The following is a 27,216-nucleotide window of genomic DNA, read 5'->3' as shown; positions in this document are numbered from 1 at the left end:
GAAAGGGGTATGTAATACAACAAAGTTGAGAAACCCTGGCATAAAAAGTGAAAAAAAAATACTGAGTAACAAGTGAATCTGCCCCCTTAGATATTGTCTGGTCAACACCAGACAAAAACACCCTACACTACAGAAAGCATTTTTAAAAATAGGCTACCCATATTCCTACACCTCTTATGTATTTCATTCAAGACTATACAAACTCGCAAAGCCGCTCCATAAACATAATTTTTAAGTGCAGATTTTATTATGAAAACATGTATGTATGTATGTATGTATGTATAATCCTGCTTTTGCTATTTTGTAAGAGTGGAGTGATGCTAAAGCAAGAACCACAACATATTTATTGGTGGGCATTTACAAAAATAAAATTCACAAGTTTGCTTTTAGTTCTCTTACAATTTCAATAAAAACACTATATATATATATATATATATATATATATATATATATATATATATATATATATATATATATATATATTTATTTTGTTATTTCAATTTTGGGTAGATTTTCTTTGCTGTGTCAGAGGGTATAAGCAAAATAAAGTTATTTTCTGAATAAAGTCTTCAGAGTTAAAAAGAAACAAGGTTTAATTTGTGTGGGTACTGCATAAAAAAATTATTGATCTTGGAATGTGACCAGCCAAAATAGGCTCAACACTGGGGTGAGAAAAGCCTTGGTAGTTAAATCTCACACCAGTTTCTAAGTTTGTCACAAAAATTTAGCACAAATATCCCTCATAAAAAAAAAAAAAGCCTCAACAATATTTCTAAATTCAATTTCCCTGCCGTATTTTGATGAAAATACATTTGAAAAAAATAAAAACATTAAAAGTTATAATAACACTTTTTTAACTTTTATGTTTAAAAAAAAAAAATACTCTGTTATGATGAAACCATAGATTTAAAAAAAAAAAAAGAAATGAAATACTTATCTCCACTAATAGTTCTTAGTAATAGTAATACAATTAGATAGTCAAATAATAATTAAGTAAATAATTGGCAAACAATAGGTTTGCTAATAAGATATAATTAACTGTTGATAACTATAATTCACTCAGACTTCATAAATATGGCCATTGTCTCTTTTATGGGCTAGTTCACACAGGGAGATATGAAGATCAATATTCTTCCCAGTTAACTTCATTAGAGGAAAGCACTTTCCTCTTCAGGTGTGTTTGGGAATGAGATTTTACAGACCGCGTGTTCCCACTTCTGCAAAGGCGTGTAAACTTAAGTGGAACGATACTCTACATGAATACTCAACCCAATTGTGTTGAATAAGTCCGCCTTTCACAGGGACAGGGTAGGTTTGGGTGGGCTTTAATTAGTAAAGTAAAGTCCCTAGGTCACTTGGCCCACCCAAACCTAAACTGACCATGGACCATTTGTCACATTTGAAAAAGTGGAGTGTTTAATTACAGTGGAGTATCAGACTGGGAGAATGTGTGCTGGGAACAGGGAGGAACAGCAACTTGAATGTGTGGTGCAGGGAGGGAGAAAGACAGCAGACTGAAAGCAACATTGAAATCACAAGAAAAAGCCTTTCAACCAGCCAGGCAGAGAAGAAAAAGCACAGCCCATGACGCTGCTGCTGATCTCCATGGGTCAGAAGAGCATGTGATGGGCTCCTCCAAACAGGGCTCAGCACATGCTCTTCTCACCCCTCAGTAGAGTCATGGGAATTATTTCTTTACAATGTTGTTCACTATCAGCAGCTATCATGTCATCAACATACTGCAATAGTTGGGTAGTTTCAGGATATTGTGGTAACCAACCTTGTAAGACAGTTAACATTGCTTCAGAGAATTCTGAAGGACTAGTGACCCCTCCCTGGGGCAATCTGATCCAACAGTATTGTGTAAAAGCCAGCATTTTCTGTGAATCATTTGTTATTGGTACAGAAAATAAAGCATTTGCTAGATCTATAACTGTAAACCACATTGATGTAACAGGAATTTGGTTTAGCAAGGTATGTGGGTTTGGGACAATGGGTGTATTCACAACCAGTCATTTATTTATTTCTCTGAGATCGTAAATTAACCTGAATTTGGGGGCTCCTCCTGCTTCCTGTTCTCTTTTCTTGACTGGGAATAAAGGTGTGTTAAAAGTTGATTGACATTTCTTTACTATACCTTTGCCTTAGTATTCTTGTAATTGTTTTGTGATTGCTTTATTCTGTAACAAAGTCAAAGGATATTGTTTAACACACATATTGTTAGTGTTAGATTTTAGTATAACATGTGTCGGGGCAACCTTTAACAGTCCCACATCAGTTTTTCCCTTTGACCATTTTTTCTCAGGTACATCCTTCAGCCACTGTGGTAGTGGTGCCTCATCTTGAGATGTTTTTTCACTTGGTTGTGTAAGAAACACCTGTACTGCTGCTCCTATCTGTCAACCCTGATGCTTTTAGATAATCTGAGGTCACTAATGCTTGTGGTACTTGATCTTGTCTCAATACTGTTTGGCTTTTCCCCGTGTCAATTAGGCAGTCCAATTGTTGACCAGTGGGCAGTGTAATTTGCACAGTAGTTTCAGGCAGTTTACCTTCTTCAGAGGTGTTTACAAGAACTGAACAAGGCGTTGACAACGGGAAGCCATATCTTCATTGATTACTGCTTATGGTGCCCTGGGGAACGCTGGTTTCTCTTTGCTGCTGCTGCCATTTTTCTTGTATTTCCTGCAGTCCTCCTTCCAGTGACCTGGTAATTTACACCAAAAACATCTGCCAGTCATGTCCTCACCTTGATTCCTTTGTCTTGCACTTATTGTTTCTGTTCCTTTGGGCTGCTGCCTTACTTGCCATGTTCCTTTTCCCTGTACCAGGTGTACAGTTACCTGAGGAGTCTTTTGGGCCTTCTTTTCCCTTTTTTCTGCTTCCTGGTCCTCCAGTCCTTGTACCTGTAGCAAATATGACATTTTCATAGACAATGCCTCAGGTCTGACTGAAAAGAGTTGGCTTCTTACCTCGTTCTTTAAACCATTCAATAACTTTATCTTCATCATTCTTAGACCATCTGGGGTTTCTGTAGAAAAACCATCATAATTTTGTCTGGTAGTTAATTTATCCAAATGCATCCTTACTGAATCATTTCTCTGTGTTATGTCTGGTGCTGCTGCTGTTGGTTTTATCTTTTGTTCATGACACCACCATTGTACTCTGGCTAGAAATTCAAGAACACTGTTATACGTATTTTTTTCTTCTACAGGGGGTGCAGGATGAGTAATAGCCCTCCTGTCAACTTCTGGTGCTTTTGCTGTTAACCCCATTATTTGAGTCATCACTCCTACCCCAAATAACGGTGTGCATACTTGTTGCAGGTCTATCAAACAGGGATTCTACATATTCTGGTTAAATAGGCAGAAAATGCGGCTGGACTTTTCCTAGGATCTGGTGCTTCCTGTATAATTGTATGCATATCAGATTTATATCAGGGTGAATAGGTCTCTTCTGGGTTTGGTAAGTGTCTCCTATTATTAGCACCTTCGGCAGTATTGGCATCAAAATTTGGGTTAGGCACCCTTTTGTATTCTGACTAGATACATATTAGTGTGAGCATGCAATACCTGCTTTTCCGGTGATTTTCTCCTTCTCACCCCAGACTCCATTTCTCTGGGTGGACTGGTATTATCGTCTTCCAATTGGCTTAGCATCCTTGGTATCTTGGAAACATTTTCCTTTTTCCTGCAAGAATTATCTGTACAAGAAGACGCATCAGATTCTACCTGATTATCACAAAATGGACATTCCTCATAGTCTCCTGGAACACATCTTCCACATTGCAAACACTGTCTATCGGGGAAATAATCTTCAGCATTAACAGACTAAGGGTGGATGTGACTCGGAGTTTGCTGCCTGATTGGTGGAGTGTTACCTGTATCTACTGAGGTCACTGAATCCGTTCCTAATTGTGGATGCCCCTCTTGTGCTGCTAACTGTACTATGTGACCTGCCTGTTGAGGTACTGGTGGTGTATCTGGTCTATTGTCTGGTCACTGCGAGCGGAGCTGTAGGGTCCACATAAGGTGGTGGCATGTCTAATAGTCCTGTACCTATGTGTGCATCCTCTCCTTTTCCTTTTCTCATCTTCTGCCTCTAATGATACTGTATATCACATGTTAACCACATCTGCATGTCCTTTTCTGCTTATCCATGCTTTATTGGTGTTTTGAAACCTTTTCCATTTTTCTGAATCTAGTGTGCCCTCTAGTGGGAAACCTGCTCTGTCAAATATTTGTTTTATACCTTTTTATAGATTTTTTTTCCCTTCTGTGTATTCTAGTACCTCTGTGGGTTTTATAAACCCAACAACCTTGCTAGCATGTGCACCCATTTATTCAAAATTGATCAATCTCTGAATATACTGTACTGTTGGGTTGCTTTACTGCATGCACTCTTATAGCAGTTATCTGTATTTTACAGAGAATTATACCTCAATGCCACAGTTCAAAAACCTCTAAATTTCTTTTATTTCGTTTGAAATATATTTGCATACTATACAAAGAAATATAACCAGAAAACAAACAATCAGAACAATCTCTCTGTTGCAGCTGTAACCATTTTTGCTTTCTTATTTCATAATCAGCAGGATGTTCTTTTACAATTTCATTACGTAAGCCAAGTGGTAATTTCTTTATACTGTACAGACAGATAGGATTCCCCTCAAGGGGTAAGTGGTTAACTGGCAATATAGTAACACCTGAGACCAAAAATACCCTGTATTTTGCTGCAATATATCCTTATTTAAATGCACATTTACTGTGCAATAATATTGCTTTGCATCCACAACACATCCAAAAACAGTTCTATCAATTACAGCTCCCAGTGTAGGAACAGTATCACCAGAATACTTTCTAAGTATAACAGCACATGAACAGTCTGAGCAATAACCAAATGAATTATTAAAGTTCAATCGTGAGTACTTTTGATATGTATTAGATTCAACCATATAGGTAGCGCATTTTATGCTATCAAACAGATAACTGGGTTCAGGAAATCTCTTACCATATACAGATGAACAGCTTTTAGATACACAGCAAGAATACTGGACAGAGAGTAAATCAGTGGAAAAATCACAGCTGAATTTACTCACCGTACGGATTTGAGCTGTCCATGATACTAGCTGATGTTGCAAGCGTTGTTTGTCATCTGTATAGGTTGTCCGAGATCCCGGACGAGCCCCCACGTAATGTTAGGGTAATTTACCTCTCCTTTATCAAGTCCCTTCAGATATCCGTGAGATAAGATGCTGGTTAACCAGGGGATCAGTAATCAAGACACAAGACATGCCAATGTCAAGATGGATACTGAGCTGTGCTCGTTTTTTTAGTGGGTTACATTTATGCGTGAAAAAGCGTTTGATCTGGTTATAGGATAGAAGCACATGATTGATATTTTCCTGAGTAAATATAAATCTTCTGACAAAGCTAGATAGTTCTCTTTGTGTAACTTTTATGGTTTCTTATCAACTTTCGCTGGCGCCAGCACTCCCAATGTCACCATACATTCTCTCCTGTCCTAGACCTCCATCCAGGGTCTTTGAGATAGGTTAAGGCTGGAGCTGGTTTTTCTGCTGATTATGCTGAATGTATTTTTAAGGCAATACCAACATTTTTAACTCCTTCACATATCATTATTACCACTAATGCTGAGGAACCTAAAGGTCCTTCCACAGAATGCAGTGCACCAATTTGGAGTAAGGCCACAAAATCAGTGAATTGATTTGGTGTGAGGCTGCTTTATGGGTGCAGTGCACTGATTTGGGGTAGTGTTGCAGGCTGTCCTTTTTCCTTCTAACCACAAAGAAGTGGTGATGTGTCTTCTGTGGAATCCAGATACTAAACAGAATGTTGAATTTTCTGTATACTCCTTTTAATATATTTATAAACAGTGAATCATATACCTCCTTAAATATATCTACTGTCAATGGATATAGACATAGCTGATATCTTCCCTATATATTTATTTACTAGTCCTTCTCTGCACTCTTTAGTTCCAGAACATCTTTTTTGTGTTTCTGATGCCCAAAATTATACTGAATGTTTAACAATAGGCCTGACCAGTGCATTATAGAGAGACATATTTATATTTCTTTCAAGCCAGTAGTGTTCAATACACTATAATAACGTAGCACATACTAGACGTCACACATTGCATGTAAGTGTACTTGCATCAAGAAATTGCTCGATATTGTTTCTTTTATGGTGTAATATGTATACATATTTCCCATCACAAATGCAGGACCTTATATTCGATCACCATAAATCTTACCAATAATAATATAATTACATGAAAATCTTTGCTGGATCCACCCACAACATAAAAAACACCTATTCGATACAGAGAAAGAAAGGAATGAGCACAATTATTATTTTGCTTACATTATAAAATATAGTAGATCAGCTTAGCTGTTATGAAAATGTCACTTGGGCTTCACAGGCAGCCAATTGCTATTGTCACAAACCATGACAGTAGTAGTTCCTGTGCGTGTACTGTATAACAGCATAGGGCTACTTATATTGTTAAAACAAGTCTCCACAGAAGACTTCCCAATAGGTATATGTCATATAACTATGTTACACTAGTTTCCAGGATGGGACAGGTTAATAGAGAATTTCCTGATTAAGAAAGATGTCCTCACAGGTATTTGGTATTCATCTGTGTCTATAAGTACCTGGAAGTTACCAGATTGAGTCCCTTGGATCAGGTTCTACTGACCCTGTAATTGTGTCTCAGACCATAGTTATGAACTCCTTTATTGCTGCTTCGATTCCTGTGTGTCAGACCCTTGCTTGTTCTCTGTTGCTATACTGTTACCTGTGAATGGAACACTGACTGTGAACATTACCATTGATTATTCCTTACATCAATGCTGGACTTTTGCTGTGAGCTCTGCTATGACTTATATATTGCCTGAATATTAGACTTTGGCTTTTAACTCTGACCATTGCCCAATTGCACCTCTGAATCGGATATTAACTGGGAATCTGACCATTGACTTCTTGGTACTGAAGTAGCAGAATTTTGCAGTGAGTTCAGTCATTGGTTATTTGTTTTCTGTGTATCAAACTCCAGCTGTGAACCCTGGCTATTGCCTATCCAGTATATATATATTCCTGTATATTGGACTTCAACTGCAGCTTGATCACTGTTTATTCCTCCAAGGTGTATCAGACTTTGTCTGATACACCGTGTAGTATAACTGTTGTCGGTCATTACCTGCGTGCCGGACTTATCAGAATTCCTGTGTTGCATGAATTCCACTCTTTCAGACTGCTGGACTGTAGAGATGATTCTAGTTTGCGGGTATGTTTTTCTGCTTGTTATAATATATAATTTCCACAAGTGGGTACATCCTCTTTGCTAACGCTATACAGTGTTGCAGTGGCCACCAACCACTGGGGTCTATACCTCTGACTTTCCACTATCAGTGCTTCAATTTATGACCACTACTTGCAGACCTTGAAATAATCAGGGCACCAACTCATATTGCAATGTTTGTTGAAATTTTAATGTAAGGAAGATACAATCTCATACATTGACTGAAATATCATATAAGCTTATTTGGACATAACCAGTTGTTGGGATGGGAATGCTAGAACCAACCAGAGCTCCGTTTACATAGAGCAAAATCCGGATATTATTGTAGCTAAGAAAGTCCTTTCTTTCCAGGACTCCGTTGAAACAAGACTTTGTTGCTGGAAGTCAACATATACATTTTAATCTACAACTTCATCAGGGGTTAGGATAAGGTTTACCTTTGTTATATAATTATTGTTGGCACTCCCTGATACACCCATTACTATACTATTGCACATTTCCTTTCTTTACTCCATAACCTCACATTTGTTCACTTTAAACTTTATCTTTAAATATGTTGTCCAGTTAATTATTCACAGACTTTACAGAACTATTTACATCTACTCACATATACTTATTTGATTGGAAAACTGGCATGTTTTTGTTCAAAAGCCCTTTGAAAATCGGTTCAAAGGCAGTGACTAGCATTCAATCAAACTGGTGCAAATGTCCATGTGATCCAAGTGCGGTGTCTGTCTGTTCACCAGATTCAGGGTGGAGAATGTGGATTCACAATTCTATGTAGAACCCAACAATGTAAGACCTTGGACTGATTTTGCAGTTGAATAATGGGATACCCATCTTTGTCCTGAAACGAACAGGGTCACGGTCATTCTACTGTGCAGACAAAGTTGCATCTTTCTGCAGATAAATTTTGAATACTTCACTCCCACACATTTTCCTTTTAACCATAAGGGTGGTTACTTTTTACTGTCACCTCTTTAGGGCTGTAATGAGTTCTAAGAGGAAGTCCTTACAGCACAATTTCAATTTTGCAGAATTCAAAGGTTTGAACCAAACAGCTGAAATCAGCTGTGGATTGATTAATTGCATTCAGGCTTTTTAAAGAAGGATTGGAGCTAAGCCGATTACTTCCTCTGATGAAATCACCCAGGCAGGTGAAGAAACGCGTCAGGTGACTTGGAGATCACACTGAGCCGTTGGACATCCCAGTTTCATGCATCTGGCTTCTGGTTTAGTGAATTCCCCGAGATTATTACCACTTCAAGTTGTTTTATTATCTACACTCTGTGTCACGCTTGCAGTAACCGCTTCAGATTTCCCCAATCGGATTGGATCAGTCAGCTACAGTGTCTCCACAGACTCTACGGAGCTTCGTGCTGTGAGAAGACCACACGTACAGCTTTCCATACGGGACTGAGATCGGGATCAGGTCTGTAGCGCGATTTCTGCCACGGCAGTCTAAGGTCAGACTCCGGTTCAAAAGTGTATACATCTTACTTGTGGAATATATTATATTATCTTCTGCCACAGCAGTTCAGGGACATGTTCCCGTTCAACAGAGTTTACATCTAACTTGTGGCATTTATGACATCATTATCTCCGGGATTCACGGGCCAGAGATTTATAAGTGGTGCTCCTTATATCATCGGTACCAACTAATCTTGTTCTAGCAGTGTGGCCACACTCGTACCATCAATCCGGCTCCACTTTATGCATTGTGACTGGGTTACTGGACAGTAACAACTCTCCATTGTGGGATCCCATATTTGCAATCAGAGAGCTATTGTTACGTTTATATCTATATATTTTTTATACCTCCAGTATATGGTATACCTATTCATTGGTTCCATTTGATGTACTATCCTTATCCGCTGGCCAGTGTTGATTTTATTTTGTTTATTTTATGGTTCATTTGTATCTACGTTTTTAATCAAGTGTTTATATTACCCCCACGGATTACCTTTCCAATTTTTGTGTACATCAGTTATCGGCGCTGTATTTTGTTGTGTTGTAATGAGTTCTAGCCTGAGTTATAATTTTTCTGCTCTCCAATGTGTGTATCTCGCCAGTGGGTGTGGAAATGGTGGTGGTGCGCGAGAAGCAAATGTGCAGGGCTTGACGTATAAACCATTAATAACCTCTCTCTGGACATGATATTTAAGATATTTCCTCATTAAATTCATCTAGAATTGTTTTGACAAGAGCTTAATCAGTCCTGCCATTAGCATTCATGGTAATCGTATGTATTGGTGTTTTTCTAGTTCATAGCTGCTTTACTTTCCTACTTTAATACAGTATTTACTACTACAGTACTCCTGGTTTTAAGTAATCTCCTCTTATTCTAAAATGTAACTTGCGCTGAAAAATACACCTCTTCGAACCTTTTAAACCCTTTTAGGGTTCGGAAACCCTTTACATGTGTTTAGGAAATGGCTAAAACGTTTGTGTGATTTAGACCCGTTTTACTGATCTTTTCAATGCTTGGTGCAGTGCAGCCTCTTGTACGGGTAGTGCTCATTAATGCATGAGATATAGGTCATGTCACGGTTTGAATTTTTAAATGCAGCATTAAAATTTTATGCAATTCAATGGTGGGAATTAACCAATAAGAAAACATTCATTCAGTTGTAATGCGGCTTTCAGGTGGAAAATGTACTGTTTTTTTTATTTTGCTTAGTCATGCAAACTTTTTCAGCATATAAACAATGTGTAAATATTTTATGATTGTTTATCCTTATCCTTTCATTAGTACCTCTTCAAGTCCATGCCTGTAGATCACATCAGTACTTAGAGCTGTTTCTTACACTTTATATTTTGTTTTCTGTTGTAGTATCAGACACAGATGGCAGTGATGAGTTACAGCTCAGAAAAGAACATGCCCTCAAGATATTTGCTTATATTAATTCCTGGACACAAAGGTAAGGAATCTTTCCGTAGTTACCCAAATAGGTGGGTAGTTTTTCCATAAGTGTCATTTATATCAACAACTTTGCATAATGTTTTCTTTGCCCATTTATAGCTTCCCAGTCTTATGGGGAGATTTCAGATTCCCAAATATCTTCCATACACAGTAACTGCAACAGTGACACCTGCAGGCAAATTAAAGGCATTACACTCTGTCAAAAATCATATCAAGGAGATAAAAATCATGATCAAAATATGTTGTTTTCTTAGGGAAATAAAAATTGTTGTTTTATTATTATCCAACATACTTGCAGTTACTATTTTTAAGTTACTGCTTTTTTTTTATTAGGCTCATCTCGTTGGTATCTGTGTTTTTCACTAGTGGTGAAATGTGTATGATATGTAGTAGTTTATTTAAAGATTTTTTTAGTTCACACACCCAGGACGTAAATATGGCTACCGTTTTGCTAATATTTTTTAGCCATTACCTTCTGAAATACAGATTGTTTCAGATATCTACTCCTATTAAACACAGATCTCCATTTCTGATTTACAATAGGTTAATATTTTCTTCAGAATTTTCTGTTAGCCTACTTCTTGCTTAAAATATTGTTTCAGAGCCCAATGCGTATTGTTCCACAGATGGCGTTATGTACAAGAATTAATTTGATGGTAAAATTTTAATGCATTTATTGATTTATGTGTTCTTTTTGTTGCAGACAGTGTCTATGCTGCTTTAAGGAGTATAAACATTTGGAGATCTTTAACCAAGTGGTGTGTGCCCTTATTAACTTGGTGATTGGCCAAGTCCAAACCCTGCGGGACCAGCTTTTGAAAATTTGCACTACTAGCCCTGATTCAAACTGGCAGGATGAGGCTAACCCATCTGAGGAGCTGCTGAATGTGGAGAAGGAGCCCCAGGAGGAGGAGGAGGAAGGAGAAGAGAGGCAAACGGAACCATGTAAAACCCCTGAGAAGCAGTTAGAAGCTGCAAGGACTTGTAACCTGACAGAAGAGGACTCTATGAAAAGCACTGACCCGTATAGTTTATGGAGTACTGACGAAAAAGAAAAACTATTATTATGTGTGGCAAAAATTTTTCAAATACAATTTCCTCTCTACACTGCTTACAAGCATAACACACATCCCACCATCGAGGTATATCTAATTACTTGTTTTTTTTTGTGATTGTTGCTTGCTAAGGATCTTTTATTGTGTAGGTCAAAGTCCAGTCTGGAAATTACTGTTTTGGTTTTATGAGCAGTTTCTGTATTTTTATGCCTTGTACCTTTCCTGATTGGAAGTCTCAATAACTTTGTCCAGGGTCTGTGCTAAATTGTATTCAGTGAAGGTGAGCTCAGTCTTACTAGACCTCAGAATAGTGGTCACTTTGGCAAAGCTTTGCCTATACTCGCTGGACTTCCTCTAAATAGTGGACAACCCTTGAATGTTGCTTGTTCTATGTTTAGTCTGTCTCTCATGCAATAAGTATATACAAATATTTTCTCGTAGTGATTAGTTAACATAATTTAAGTATACTTCAAAAACTATTAGTCAGTGAATACAGAACAAGGCAACTTACCAGTAGAGGATCTGCAACTGCCTTTAATTACATATCCCTAATAATGACTATTTATTGCTCTCAGTTAAAGCTGTACTCCCAGATAGCCATGGGAGTTTCTCCTGTTCACCATTATTAAATGGCTGTGAAGAACGACCAATCAGAAATCTGTCAGTTTATGGTATTGTGGTATTTTCTGCATATACCCATTTACACCCTTACACCCTTGTTTAATATGTGTTTAACACTGCTGTAGGTAAGATAAAATAAATTCTAAGACAAAACCCATCCATTATCTACAGTAATCCCCCTCAGTTTGGTGATCTTTGTTAGTTTTCATTAGGAGAAATAAAAACACCCGTAATATTGCAGTTTCCTATTCATTTCTAACACGGAGATCAAACAGGGTTGACCATGATCTTAAGTATACTACGCTGCTAACATCTGTGTAATCTTTATGATGAGACACCATCTGCACTGCTTCTCTTCCTCTATAGCCTCCTACCCTGAGGGCTTGTGCACACAAGTGTGATCTCAGGATATCATTTCAGAAAAAACTACTTCTTAGTGGAATTACATTTTATTTATTTTTGTTCCCTTTCATTACCTAAAAGCCCTGCATAAAGTACATATATTTGGTGTCCATGTGATATAAATCGCGCTTAGGTAGACTTAAAAAATAAATACTTGCAGTGAAAACAGTACATAACATAAATTACATTTATTCTTGCAATAATGTATAAAACACAAGGCAAATTAAAAACCATTAAAGTGAATCTGTGTAATCTTTGTTGACCTGATGAAATTGACAATAGTTTACAAGATATTTGGGAGCTCATTCATTTATTTTGTTGGTATTTTGAGTGAAGCATCAGTCTTCTACTCGTGGGGAGTTACACATCTAGCCAGAATTGATTGCCTTGTGGTGCATTCACTGAAAGTCTAATGGACCTCAAAATAAAGCTTATATGATCACTGTAAGGAATGCATTGTATATACTTGCTTGATGCTAGATGGATCATAATGCAGCTTGTTCTATTTTTAGTCTATTTAGCAGACTATAGACAGTATGGGCAGTGTTCTTTGTTTTGATCAATAGATCATTACTTTTTCGTGATGCTTAAACTGTATTTGTCACTGGAAGTTTTTCTATTGTGTGTGTTTTTTGTTCTTTTTTTACATTTTTTTTTTAAACCAGTAGAAAGCTCCAGAAATTCAAGCCTAATTTATGCTGTACACAATGAAAATTAGATGCAGGATAACTAAAATGGCCTTTGAAGACTTCTTGCAATGATTGGGAAAGCCTGAGACTGAGCAAGTCTCTCCCAGGCTGTTTTTCCTGATACTTTTCTTATATTTATTGTATCAAAATGATCCATTGTAATAGCATTTAGATGATGTGATTTAGCCGTCATATAGCGCATTTACAGTTCCTAAATCTCTGATTCTTGCACATATTGGCAGCAGAGATGAGGTATTCTGGTATTTAATGTAGAAACACAAAGATGCTGACCTGAGCTCTCTGCAGCTCATAATTTGCTCACATTGAGCTGGTATGTAAGGTATAACGCTAAAATCTGTACAGGCCTAGAACAGATTTCTTATTGCTCCCCTGCAGATTAGCAATGAAGTGTCTCTTTTGATTTTGTTTATTGACTGTTTGTCTCTTGTATACAAGCCTTTCTTTCCTAGTCTGCAGAGGTGAAAAAAATAAGTTTCAGTTTAATCTCACTGCTCTCCCTTTATATGTTTCCACTGCTCATTTTATTTAAAAATGTGTATGTATGTATGTATGTGTGGATATATAGGGAACAGTTTTATCATTATAGCACACATGTTCCTAATGAATACTAAAGTGTTGGCCTTGCCTAATGCCATATGTACAAATATTGTGTACAGGGAAAGGCATTGTCTTCTAATATATATTCAGGTGTAGATTTTTTATCACTGTTCTCGGCACTTTATATTTTTCGTTGTGCACCTCTTCTCTTGGGGCACTAATTCGCTGATTCGGCCTCCACTTTCACCTCTGTGTTGATGACACCCAAATGTATATCTTTCTTTTCTTCTGACCTTTCTCCTTCTATACTATCTCGTGTAACCAACTGTATTTCAGCTATCTCTACATAGATGCCCCAACGCTACTTAAAGCTCAACATGACTAAAATAGAGCTGCTTATAGTCCTGTCGATTCCACCTTAAATACAGTGCCAGAATACACCCTTTTTTTTAGCAGTATGATACTAAATCTCTTATCCATTCTCTCATCATCTCCTGTCTTCACTACTGCAACCTCCTGCTATCTGGCATTCTTGACGACCATATATCCACACATTAATCCATCCTAAATGCTACTGCAAGACTTATCTTCCTCTCTCATGTCTCCACGTCTTCTGCAGCAGTTTGCAAATCCTTACACTGGCTCCCTGTGTCCTCCAGAATCCAAATCAAATTACTCACTCTTGCCTACAAAGCCCTCAACACCACCACTCCTTCATACATTTCAAATCTCATATCAAAATACTCTCCTTCCCGCCATCTTAGACCTAACTCTGACCTGCGGCTTGTCTTGTCTCTGGTAACCACCTCTCACTCCCGCTTACAAGACTTCTCCCGTGCTGCTCCTCTCTTCCTTACCATGCCCAGTCTGGCTTTCCCACAGCCTTCAAATCTTTAGATGTTCTTTAAAATACCATCTTTTTTTTTTTTTACTACTCTCACTAATACACCCTCACAGCTGTCCCAATCTCCACCCTAAGCCACACTCGCTCCTCTTGTTTCAGCTGTGCCCTCTTTACTTAGAATGTAAGCTCTATAATGAGCAGGGACCTCCCATATCCTTTGTTTTCATGTCTGCGTTTATTTTGTCCATACTTGCCAACCTATGGCAAGTATGGTCCGGGAGCCTGCCGGGGAAGGTGGGCGTGCAGGGGGCGAGGCCCCGAAAAGCGCAGCATTTTGGCCCCGCCCCATGACGTAATGACGCATTACGACCTAATTCTGCCCACTTCACTAAGAAGTGGGCAGATCCGGGAGATTGCCACCCTCTCCCAGGAGTCCGTGAGACTCTCGCGAAATGCGGGAGTCTCCCGGACATTTCGGGAGAGTTGGCAAGTATGATTTTGTCTACCTTGTATGTCTGAGTTTTATGTACAGTATGTCCTGGTTTCCCTACTGTATGGCTTTGCGGGGCACTGTGGCACCTTAGAAATCTGCAATAATAATAATATCATTGTGCTGAAATACGCGGTGCAGACCACATAGATATCTCTCTGGACTTAAAAACTTATTGATTTCAAAGTGCAGAACAGGTAACGCTCAGCCTTATCACCAGGCTTTTCAAGATACAGTTTGGACTGTGCCGTTACAGATTTGATCATTTTTATAAATTACTTGTGCACGTTGTGTTTGTGAAAACCAGCGCTATTAAAAGTGAAGGCAAAATATAAGATGTGTACATGCTTTAACACTGTTCAAAGCCCACCTGCAACATAGTGTACTATGTACTTAATGAACGCTCCCATGGAACTATATTCAGTTATACTGATTAACACATGTGAATAGACATTTGTTGACCGTATTTAATGTTCTATCCTTTATTAGTCATCTTTGTTTTTTTTAAGGTCAAATCATTACAACATGTGCTTACACAGAAAAAAATAAATAAATATATATATATATATATATATATATATATATATATATACATATATATATATATATATATATATACATATACATATAAATTTAGAGCCAATATAAGGGTTGTTACTATGGTACCAGCAGATGTCTGTGCCTATGGACCGCATTACAGTGGCTGTGGGGGGAATTGTCGTGATTGTGGCCAGACTTCTCTGTGCATGCAGCAAAGCAAACCAGTTTTATTATTTGAGTGCACGCTGATACTTTGTCTAGATCCAAACTAAACTAGTTTGTACAGGAGGCAGTCAAGAGAACACTTGTCTCATGACATTAGATCTGGTTGCCAGGTCATTCTATGCCTGTTTCAGCCATGCAGCATTTTCTATAATGCACACAATAGATACAGCCATTTGTACACTAAAGTAAATATGAGAATGTAGCCTCGTTCCTCATGAACTGATTAGCAGTATATAAGCTGATAAATGTGCGCCACAAAATGGCTGCATCTACTGCACTTTTGCACAAATCCCAGGTGCATGTTAGCCCATGTGCCCAGCAAGTTTCTACTGAAACATTTTGTTTGAGGTCAATGGATGTACATCTTCCTTGGCTCCTTTGAAATATTTAAAGTTGACTGACTGGTCTCTTTATATAATAGTATACTTCTAAATTATTCTATTTCTAGTACTAAATCATTCATTTCCATTTGCTCACAGTTCTCTTCAATAAGATTTAGGGGCGTATTCAATTGTCAGCATTAGTGCTGCAAAACGAGCGCTCGAAAAATATTACCGTTTATACGGTAATATTGCGCGTAATTACCGTTCATACGGTAATTTACTCGCTCAATTTCAGTTCGCTGCTCAGGGAGCTGCGAGCTGAAATTGAGCGAGTAATTATAAATATAATATTTTTCGAGCGCTCGTTTTGCAGCGTTAATGCTGACAATTGAATACGCCCCTTAAAAGTCTAAACTGTTTTGATAATTACTTGGGCATAAAGGGGTTTCATTATTACCCCTTAACTGACAATGTTGTTTTATGTGTGAAGTTAACATATGTGACTTTGCAATTTATTGTTTGTAGATTAATTTCTTGTGCTACTAGTAGGATCTCTTTGAAACATATACGGTTGATGAGAGATGCCATATTTTAAACATGGCATTCCTTACTCAAGTGGTTAAAGCCTAACTATTCTAATCTAATAAACTAGCTTGTTAAACATGGCACACTTCTATATAATTTGCCTACAAGTCGGAGGCGGAATATTCCTTTGCAATCTGTTATCTTAACATTCCATGATACAAATAATAACAACACAATAACAAATGATCTCTGTATAAAAGCTCTCTTTGTTCTTTCAGGATATCTCCGCTCAAGAAAGCAATCTCTTAGGGGCCTTCTGTGACATGAATGTAAGTGCAAACATTTTCAATAAGGCTAGTGATGCATTTTCCAGCAGAGTTCTTGTTACATGGATGCTTTTCTTACTATTGTCGTTCGTGTGATAGGAACTCTGGGCTTACTCTGTCTGTGCAGGCACATACAATGGGTGGAAGTTCAAAGCACCTATGTGTCACTATCCTAATGGTGTGTGGATATTCATGCTCTAAGATCGGAGGGTTTATGTACCACAGGACTGTACGTCTAGAAGATTACACCATGGATTTGACTTTTGTCCCTGTAGTATGTATGAAATTTATTTGTTTTTTCCACTTTGCATATTAAACAGTTTCCCTCTTTTATGTCAGGATGTAGAAGTCCCTCTGCACCTTCTCCGTTATGTGTGTCTGTTCTGTGGGAAAAATGGGCTTTCTCTTATGAAGGATTGCTTTGAATATGGATCTCCGGATACTCTTCCCTTTCTAATTGCTCATGCATTCATCACTGTTGTATCCAACGTAAGTTACTTTTTTTTCCTCTTTGTGATAGCCCATGTAACTTGTATTGGTACATGAGAGAGAGCAACAATTTTTAGGGGTGTTTGACCAGATTCCAAACTTTTAGATAATTTCCTCTGATAAATTGCTAAAATTGTTTTTTTTTCTTTGCTCTAAAATAATAAATGTATATTGACAAACGTTGGTGGAGAATGCACCCTACTTATGTGTGTTTGGGATTGATAATTATTTTTAATGGTGCCATGGCTATTGATAGCTGCCTATGTTCATGCAAATGTGGCAATTTGTTGAAATAGTTAAAACAGATTTTCAATAGGATTGCTGTGATCAGTAGATTAGTGGTTAGGTCTGCTTTGAGAATGTTCTTACTTGAGTAAGATTTTAAATAACTTTCATTTGCATAGAAACGTTTTGAAAACTAGTGATAGAACATACTTGTTAAAAATAAACAAATAATAATTGAAACATTATTGCATATGACACTGTTTTCATCTATGCAGTGGTAAAAATTCAAATCTGAACTAGCATATGTAACACAATTTGACCTTCATAAAATTGCTTGATATGTGTAGTAGACATTGATGATATTTTATAGTCTAATTGAGATTAACTAGCCAGAATATCAGTCTGCATGCATTTTTGTTTTTTAAAGCCAGGGTCTACTTTTCATTTACATTTTCCCATACCTTGAATGGGTACAGTCTGCAATACGAGCAAGTACTACCATTGCAACTTTGTATATCATTTTTGGCATTTTGTGCCTATTATAATTGATTTCATTCCAGCAATGACTGTATGTCCTTCACTTTGCATTTTAAGCACTGTTTTTTTCATTTGTCGAACAGAACTTCATTGTGCATATACATTTTTTATGATTTCCCTGCGTCAAAATTCATTTAATTGAATGTATTTCTGCAAGTGGCCCCTCCGCTTCTCTGTACTCTGCTCATGAAATTCATGGGTATCCTGCTCTTGCCACATATGTTAATAATGCTGTTCTTTCTACTTCCAGTTGTTTACTATATTTGAAACCTGGAATGATATTCGTATATATTGCAATACATGTTAAGCTGCCAGCTCCATATATAATATATTGTGAGTGTATGTATTTCAACCAGAACAATAGCTATGTATCTGATGGGAATGATATGAATGATTAAACGTTTGCTGTAAAGCGCATGATAATATGTAGTCGTTAAATGAATAAAAAGCTAATATTGTTTATATAATCTGATAATTGCGTCTGGATCTTTTTAGTTTTTTATTTTTTTTGTCCCATGTTAGTAATTTTCTTCTGGCTAGCACATTGTGTAATGTAAAAGAAGCTTCTTGCATTCATTTGTAATATGTATTTGTACGTGTATCCTTGTAGATCAGAATATGGCTGCACATCCCAGCTGTTATGCAGCATATTATACCATTTAGGACCTATGTTATAAGGTACGTGCCCATTTATAAGATACTTTTGGTAATCATTAGGGAAGGCGATGAGTTTGTCATAGAGACCTATGCACAAATGCACAAATATTAGGTTTAGATAGTCGTATTAGCACCAATAAAAGCAAAACATAAGCAAATTGCTCCCTTTTGGACTATAAAGGTGTTGTCTGCAAGAGGACAGGCTTAATATATGCCCTCTTTTCTTTTTAAAGCTGCAAATTTAACTCCAGTGCTCAGTAGCTAGAAATATTTTCTTATATATTCACTATCACTTTGACTTTGGTTTGTTTTTTGTTTTTTTAAAAAAAAAAAAGGCTGTCAACTATGGTAATAGCATGCAAACTATGTATAGGATGTTTTAGGATGTAATGTGTTCACCATCAGTTCATAATTCACTGTTGGTGCTTTATAAATACTACATAATAAGGTAAGACTATACTTTTGCAAACATGATAGGGCCAAATCAATTCTGCCACGTTATTCTAGGAATAACGTGGCCTGTGCACGATTACCATTAGTACGGTAATTTTAATGCTGATTTCTGCTCACGGCCCCAGGTTAAAATTACTGTATTAATGGTAATGCAATTAGCGCCATGTTATCCCTACACTAACGTGGCCATATTATTATTATTATCGTTTATTTGTAAGGCGCCACAAGGTTTCCGCAGCGCCGTACACAGTACGAACAGTAGACTATACAGGGTAAAACAGTACAGAACAATAAACGCAAAGTACCAGTTCTCCAGAAACTCCAGGCAGGCAAATACAGTAGAGACGGAGCGGAAGAACAAGTATGGAGACAGAAAGGAAGGGGGGGCCCTGCTCATACAAGCTTACATCCTAAGGGGGGGTAAACAAATCAGGCACAGAAGGGAGCCAGTGAAGCAAAGGGGGGAGAAAAAAGGGACCAGGGGAGAAACATAGGAGATGAGAGGCTAAGTGGATGGTTGGTAGGCCTTGAGGAACAGGTGAGTTTTAAGTGCCCGCTTGAAGGAGCAGTTTTAATCTATGTTGCTGCTACTTTTTATGAGCAAATTTAATTTTGGCTATTACAGCTGTGCTTCACTTGACCTTTGCTAAGGCATAAAATATTTAATGCTACATAGCAATAACTGTAATTTTTTTTTTTTAACAATGATTCAAAATACTTTTACATTTTTATTTTTTATTTTTTTTTTAACAAAAAAAGTAGGTAGCAGATAAAACCAAATGGTAAACATAACATATTATCTGTGCCAATTCTCAAAACTATGCAAATCACAGGTGGCTGTGTGGTTAGTTGGAGAAAGTAGTGCTGTCTGCGACAAGTGTCATTGAAGCTAGGGGATGGTAACTTTTATATTTATCATTTATTTTGGAGATGACTTTATTCCATTCCATAATGGATGCGAATCCCCCGCAGCCATGCTTCAAAATCTAGTGGTAGCCTTCCCAGAAGAGTAGTGACTGTTATAGCAGCAAGGGGGTACCAACTCCATATTAATAGCAGCATTATGGCATGAGATGTTAAACAAGCACATATGGATGTGGTGATCGAGTGTCCACATACTTTTGGCCATGTAGGGAAGGCTAGGTAACCATTTGTTAGGGAAGGCTAGAAAAATGCATTGTTCGGCATGGGCAGAGGCCATTGGTGTATACACAGGCAATCTGTTCACTTTTCTATTTATTTTTTTTCACTGTATGTGCTTCACTGTATATCTGTTATGGGCTATAGTGCCTGTGGACCTCATTTCCTAAGGGCACCAGATGCTCCCTGCAAACCCCTTGGTTTTGCAGCAGTGTATCTGAATGGTCTGTCCAGGGCAATTCTCCACTGTTGGGAGGTGCATCCAAACTAAAAGTGCACCTAGATGTGTGGAGAGTCGGAAAAATCTTAAAAGCTGCGCTGTCTAAATGTTACAAAAACAATCCAACCACTTTAGAACCACCAATTTCTTTAAATGAAACACTCTCTCCTTTTCTCCTAAAATTTTACTTATATTTTATTCCAGCTAAAGTTGCAAGGGCTAGCCCAGATAATTTGCCCTATAATAAATGGGATAATTCTTTGTGATGGTGTGTACTTTGTAATAGGGTCTGTTATACTTTAGACAACTAAAACATTTGGTAAATTTAAATATTTTAATGGAATACTGGATTGTAGATCCTTACGATTCTTTTTGACAGAAGCTGTAAACTTAGCCTTTGAAAGTAAAATGCTCTCTCTGAATTTGTTTTCATTATTGTACCTCCAGGTATTTGTGTAAACTTTCTGACCAGGAGCTGCGGCAGAGTGCAGCCCGCAACATGGCTGACCTAATGTGGAGCACTGTGAAGGAGCCCCTGGACACAGCTTTGTGCTTTGACAAAGAGAGCCTTGACTTGGCTTTCAAATATTTTATGTCACCCACACTAACAATGAGGCTTGCTGGACTGAGTCAGATAACGGTGAGTGCCGGGACATTCTCCATGGCAACCTTTGTTCGATAATATTTCTGCAAGGCTGTTTACCAGTGAATATAGGGTCAGAGGATGGTTAATCATCCCACTGTAGAAAGAAAAATTTAAACCCAATGGAAAAAAAAATGTTTTGCTAATTACTAATAATTATATCTTTTTATAATGATCCCAAATGATAAAATCAGCAAATAATTTAATTCAATTACGCCAAATTTATACTATATCTTTTTCCGTTTCTTAGTGCATGAGAAGTTGAGGTGAAACGTGTTTTCTCCTCTACATAAGTTATTTTTGAAGCAATCTTTTTGTTGCCTTGTTTTCTACTCTAGTAATTTATTTTTCTCCTGTTTAGAATCAGCTGCATACATTTAATGATGTCTGCAACAATGAGTCTTTGGTATCTGACACAGAGACGTAAGTATATTTATTTTCTTATAGAATTTTTTTTTATGTTCTATAGATTTTAACTGAAGTGTATTTTAGGTAATGGTCACTTGCCTACACACACATTCCGTCATTTACACCATCGCTGGTGCGATGATAGTAGTGGATAAATATTTGCAATGGATGTGTGAAGATGGTATTTACATAATCATGGTACTAGGACTCATTTAGTTTAATAGGGTGCTGTAAAAACAGATGACAAACAATGGAATTGGCATTTAACTCAAAGGTGAATTCTGGATCTTATGCTTTCAATCTATAAAGTTAAAAATTCTGTCAAGCTGTAGTATTCTCAAATTGCCATATTTGGAGTCCTATGTATAGCTGCTCTGAAATTCGCAGCTGTTTGCAATTTGTTGAGTATTAAAATATTGAACATACAAATAGCTGGTTTCCTAGCTTTGAACAGTTGATCGCCCAAATAACCTGTGGATTTCTTAAGCTTTAATGAGCTAACTCACATATTGAAAACGCTTCTTAAAGTCCACTAACGTGGTCTGAAGAATGTCAATCCCCTTACAAAGTTAGATCCCTCCTCATCTCCATTTTTAGCTGAATGTGGACCTGCTTTTATTGCTGATGGGAGAAATAACTTTATATTTTTCTTACTGATGCTGTTATTAAATATGTAGCGTAATACACTTTTTTTCAATGTATCAAACTGATCCAAGCTGATCTGTCACTAACAGAGGTCACCAGACTGCCTCCATTAGGTCATCCCAGCTGGGTACATAACAATTCGATAGGAACATTATCCTGGTGCAGTTGCTATTTACTAACCTCACGGTCACAAAAAACCCATTATTACTATATTATTTAAAGAAACTAACATATTCTAATTGGAAGGGGAACTCCCTAGCCTTATCAACTCATTACTATTCTATTGGCAGAGAAGCACATATCACCCGTTTACCAAAGCTTGGGAACCTTGATTACAGACTGATCCTTTAACATCTTATTTAATACTTATGTGACAATCAACCACATGGCCTATTTCCAAGTTCATCAACGTTCCTACACTTTCCCGCACCCCTCCCCCCCCCCCCACCAAATACACCCAACCCTATACATGTGTATCTCACAGTGTTACTCCACAGGATTACTGGTTATTGCTTTCAGAAAAACAAACTTAAATAGAAATTCATCTACTGCTTTATAATACTGATCTATGCCTTATAGTAAACGTATCACTACAGGTGATTAAAATATCAGCATGATAATTGTTTTACTAAAAACATTTTTAAAATCTATATTACTTTCCACTTGCACACTTCTTCCTGGGTCCTGAAAAGGCTACTTTTTCTGCTGGGATGTGGTTTAAGGTGGCTGGACTTCTTCGATATTTCTTTCCTATTTGGCATTGTGTCCTTGTATTAACTGGAGGTTTACAGCGGAGAGGTTTATCCTGACATTCTGTGTTTGATCACACTAAGCTTTTTTTTTTTTTTTGAGTTTATCACCAGCAAACTGCTAGTAAAAAAAACAAGCAAAGCACGTTGCACAAAAAATACAGCAGTTACAGGGATTATTGAACTGTTTGGCCACCACTCTTGCCCTTTTTACATCTGAATGCTTGTGAGAGTTAAACACAACCTAAATGCTCCCATTAATATGGTGGGGGTGTTCGGTAAAGACTAACAAAAAGCCAAGTCTGAAAAACGTCCAGAGATAAGGTGCACTTACAAATGCTGCTATATTAGGCAAATGGCAAGCCCGGTAATAGCTCCATAATACCACCATCTACATAATTCCAATCAGATATACACTATAAACCAGATTTGCAGCCCCATCATGTTCCAGAAGTGATTTGGCCGCTTGGGCATCAAGTGCCGAACTGGCGAATCTCCTCCCATTTGGCCACACGTGGGGTATAAGTGGCCAGCTTATAGTTACAACATAGTCAAGGAGAATCTAATCGAAACAAAACACCAACATGTTACCAAAACTGATCAAGATGATGTAATCCATTACACTAGTGATGGGCAACTTGATGCACTTCGGGAGCTGCATGGTGTGGCCCTCTGACCTTCAAAAGGGCCGCACATTACCCTTAATCTCAGTAATACAATACATTTAATCAGAAAAGAGTCACCTATATGTAATAACATGTCAGCAGGCATTTTAAATGTTTTGCAAGCTATAAGAAACAAATGTGACAATAGAGCAGCAAGGAAATGGGGCTGTAGACGAAGGCTCAGAGGGCCGCCTGTTGCCCATCACTGCATTACACTGTCCACAATATTTAAACATATATTTTTTCCAGTAGGTGTCTCTTTTTTCACAACTATTTCTTTCAAGTATACGGTTGTTCAAATGCTGTCTGGGGAACATTGATTAAAACTGTTGTATATTTAAGTACATAAAAAGATGCTATAACTCATAGCAATCAATCAGTGTTTTCTTTAACTTGTAAAACAGTACTTGAGAAATGACAGTATTTGAAAGCTATAGGTTACAGCACATTTTTTTTGCACAGTTACCTTTACCTAACAGTCCCCTACTGTGTCTTACAGTTCACTTTTTATAGTAACATTTATAAGATGGGAAAATACTAGTTCCCATGATCATGATCTTAGGGCCGACATAGAAAGCTGCTTATTCTTCACTAGTAACGTTAAATATCTCAGTAAATATAACACTTCATTTTCTTCAACATTGCAGTTTTAAAATGTATACAATGAAAACTAATTTGAACCTTTTATTGAGTTCTTTCTTACAATTGATTTTTATACCTTTGTGTATCTATTGGTTTCAGATCTATAGCAAAAGAGCTTGCAGATTGGCTCATCAGTAATAATGTTGTAGAACATATTTTTGGACCAAATCTACACATTGAGGTTCGTGGTATTGTTGATGTATGCTTTTATGCCTGTTATATCTTATAAAACATTTTATATGATCATGTGCTTTAAAACTTTCCCAGATCATCAAACAGTGCCAAGTTATTCTGAATTTTCTAGCTGCAGAAGGTCGTCTGAGCACACAACACATAGACTGTATCTGGGCAGCAGCACAGGTAACGTTTTCTTTTCTGCAGAACCTATGTGTTGGTAGACATACACGTTTGGTATTAAATAGAATATGTCGGGACGTGAATGAAATCGGTGTATTGTTGGCAACATCACATATCTGTTTCATGTTCCTAACATAATTTGTTTTTACTTTACTGCAGTTGAAACATTGTAGTCGCTATATACATGATTTATTTCCTTCATTGATTAAAAACCTGGATCCCGTTCCTCTGAGACATCTTTTGAATCTTGTATCTGGTCTTCACCCCAGCGCGCACACAGAGCAGGTAAAGTGTGCTGCTATGTTTAATGTTCCATTTGCAGAAGCTCAGACCTCTTGAGATGATTAATAATGAAAAATCTCCATTTGTGGCTTAAGCAATGATACTATTTCTCAGTGTGCGTACATCCTATGTCTTTGTAAAGGTGTCTACACACGGCTGATCAGACTACCCATCCTGACTGCTGAGGAGCTGAACGACTTTCATAGTTTGTTGTACACACACATCTGAAATATTTTCACACATGCGCTGAATAGTCGACCCTGATGTGTGGTCTATTGATGACTGCATACATGGTGTTCTATGCCGTCATCATCCAACTGAATATACCATTCATCCTGACTAATTTTTATCAGGAACACTGGTTTGCTGTGATTTGTGGCCAATCAAGTCTGCAATTCATGGCTTTATTAGTGTGTGCACTGTAAATGCACCTTCACTACTGTTGTTGCTTCACTGGTAGTGTTCTATTGCTTATCATTTTATTACAGTGTGTGGATGTAGGACCAATTAATATATAAAATAATTTTTAAGATGTATTTTCAGTGACTTAATGAAATGTCAGCCTGCTTTTCATTGTTGAATTCTAAAAAAAAAAAAATCAATTGTATTTTATAAAAAAAACGATCTATTTTGTAAACATACATGGAGCTCATGCTGGTGAAACTGTTGATTACAGTTTTGCAAATATTAGAGGTGTCTGTTTTCCGTAACATTTGTCACAGCAGTAGCGCACATCATTTTTCCATATACCTGTTTTACCTTGTATAGCAGAAGTGTATTAGTTGTGAGGGTATTCGGCTTTGCACTACAAAAGAAGATTTCTCCTCACAATAAAATTGAATTCTCTGACTCTATTGGGGGACACTGCGAGACATTGGGGTATAGTAGGTGGGCCTAGAAGTTTAAGCACTTAACAACTTGTTTGTAACTCACACTCCTCCCCTACTATGCCGCTTCTCTCCAGCTCAGACCTCAGTTTTGTATAACCAAGCCAGGAAGAAAAAGAAAATAGCACCAAAAACAGCACTACTTTCAGAGCAAGGGAGGGTGCACAGTGTCCCCCAATGGAGTAAGAGAAATCGATTTTACAGTGAGTAAAAATCTTCTTTTCTCTTTCCTACCATTGGGGGACACTGCGAGACATTGGGACATACTAAATCTGCCTCTAAGGGAGGAATTGCTCTTGAACGACTGCGTGCAACATTCTGTGCCCAAAGCTCGCATTAGCTGATGCAAAGCCATGTAACCCAGAAACCCTGCAGTAGATGGGGACGTTGCGACCCTGCACAACTGCTTTACTGAAGCACACATGCCATGCCATCCAGGAAGCACCAACCGCCCTGGGAAGTGAGCACTAAGGTCCACAGAAACGGAGAAGAGGCGCAAACATCCCACCGACTGGAGGAAGGGGTGCAGCGGGCATGAGAGTGTCTGGAAACTGAGCAGGGCCTTATTAAGCGTCCGAAAGAACAAAGTGAACCTTAGTCTCACGGATAGAGACCCTGCGGTCAATCTGGCACCCAAAGACCACAAACCACATCCAGCCTAGGAAGAATGTCACACGAAAAGGACGAATAACAGAATGCTTGTCCACAAGCTCCTGAGTTAAGTGTAATGCAGATACTATCCTCTGAGCCAATATTGTCCGGAGCGACGCACCTCTCTATTCTCCTGGAAAGGTAAAATGCGGGTGTGCAATCTACACTACCGCCACCGAACCCCTGCGAACAAGGGCGATATGCAAGGGAACACCCCTACCCTGGGATTAACATGTTTTCCCAGAGTCAGTAAGTTAAGTGTCCAAAGCAAGCGCTCTGATCACCCAACTAGATTTCATGGCTTCACCTGCCCAACCAAAGGGAAGAGACCCCTCGAAGATACCGTGATCCTATAAACCAGCGCTGAAATTTATGTAGAGCACCGGGAGCTGCGCCTTGTGGGAATCTAGACAGAGTCCCATTTCAGAGCCAGCTTGCGGGGGGGGGAAAAAAAAATTTTAGGGAGCCAGCACTGGGACGAGTAAAAGCCCTGGGACTCGCACTAAGCGCTGTACTGTTTCAGACTAAGGAGACCCTAACGATAGGGACTCTAACGACACAGCGCCAAGCTAGACGATCTAAAGAGTAGCAGAAAGAGGCCACTGAATGTTCAGATCTGGCCACAGCTGCAGGCGGCAGCCTGCTATGTCTGAAAACTGTGCACTGCGAGGTAAATGAAGGGCCCCAGGATAGCTGGAAGCCACACTCTTAGAGAGATC

The 27,216-nt window shown here is 38.0% G+C and overlaps 1 protein-coding gene across 3 annotated transcripts in view; it reads left to right on the top strand.

The window, feature by feature from the left end:
• The window catches only part of USP34 (ubiquitin specific peptidase 34), a 166,672-nt gene that overhangs the window by 15,332 nt on the left and 124,124 nt on the right, over window positions 1–27,216 (top strand). For all 3 annotated transcript variants that reach the window (XM_075203870.1, XM_075203869.1, XM_075203868.1), the window contains exons 2-11: window positions 10,160–10,247; window positions 10,953–11,391; window positions 16,800–16,850; window positions 17,187–17,336; window positions 18,709–18,776; window positions 21,016–21,208; window positions 21,573–21,634; window positions 24,420–24,501; window positions 24,588–24,680; window positions 24,837–24,962. In XM_075203870.1, the coding sequence (XP_075059971.1) occupies window positions 10,160–10,247; window positions 10,953–11,391; window positions 16,800–16,850; window positions 17,187–17,336; window positions 18,709–18,776; window positions 21,016–21,208; window positions 21,573–21,634; window positions 24,420–24,501; window positions 24,588–24,680; window positions 24,837–24,962 (1,352 nt within the window). The remainder of the gene's footprint in view (window positions 1–10,159; window positions 10,248–10,952; window positions 11,392–16,799; window positions 16,851–17,186; window positions 17,337–18,708; window positions 18,777–21,015; window positions 21,209–21,572; window positions 21,635–24,419; window positions 24,502–24,587; window positions 24,681–24,836; window positions 24,963–27,216) is intronic.

The sequence above is a fragment of the Mixophyes fleayi genome, chromosome 3, assembly GCF_038048845.1.
Source record: "Mixophyes fleayi isolate aMixFle1 chromosome 3, aMixFle1.hap1, whole genome shotgun sequence".
NCBI lineage: Eukaryota > Metazoa > Chordata > Amphibia > Anura > Limnodynastidae > Mixophyes > Mixophyes fleayi.
This window is presented reverse-complemented; position numbering and strand designations above follow the sequence as displayed.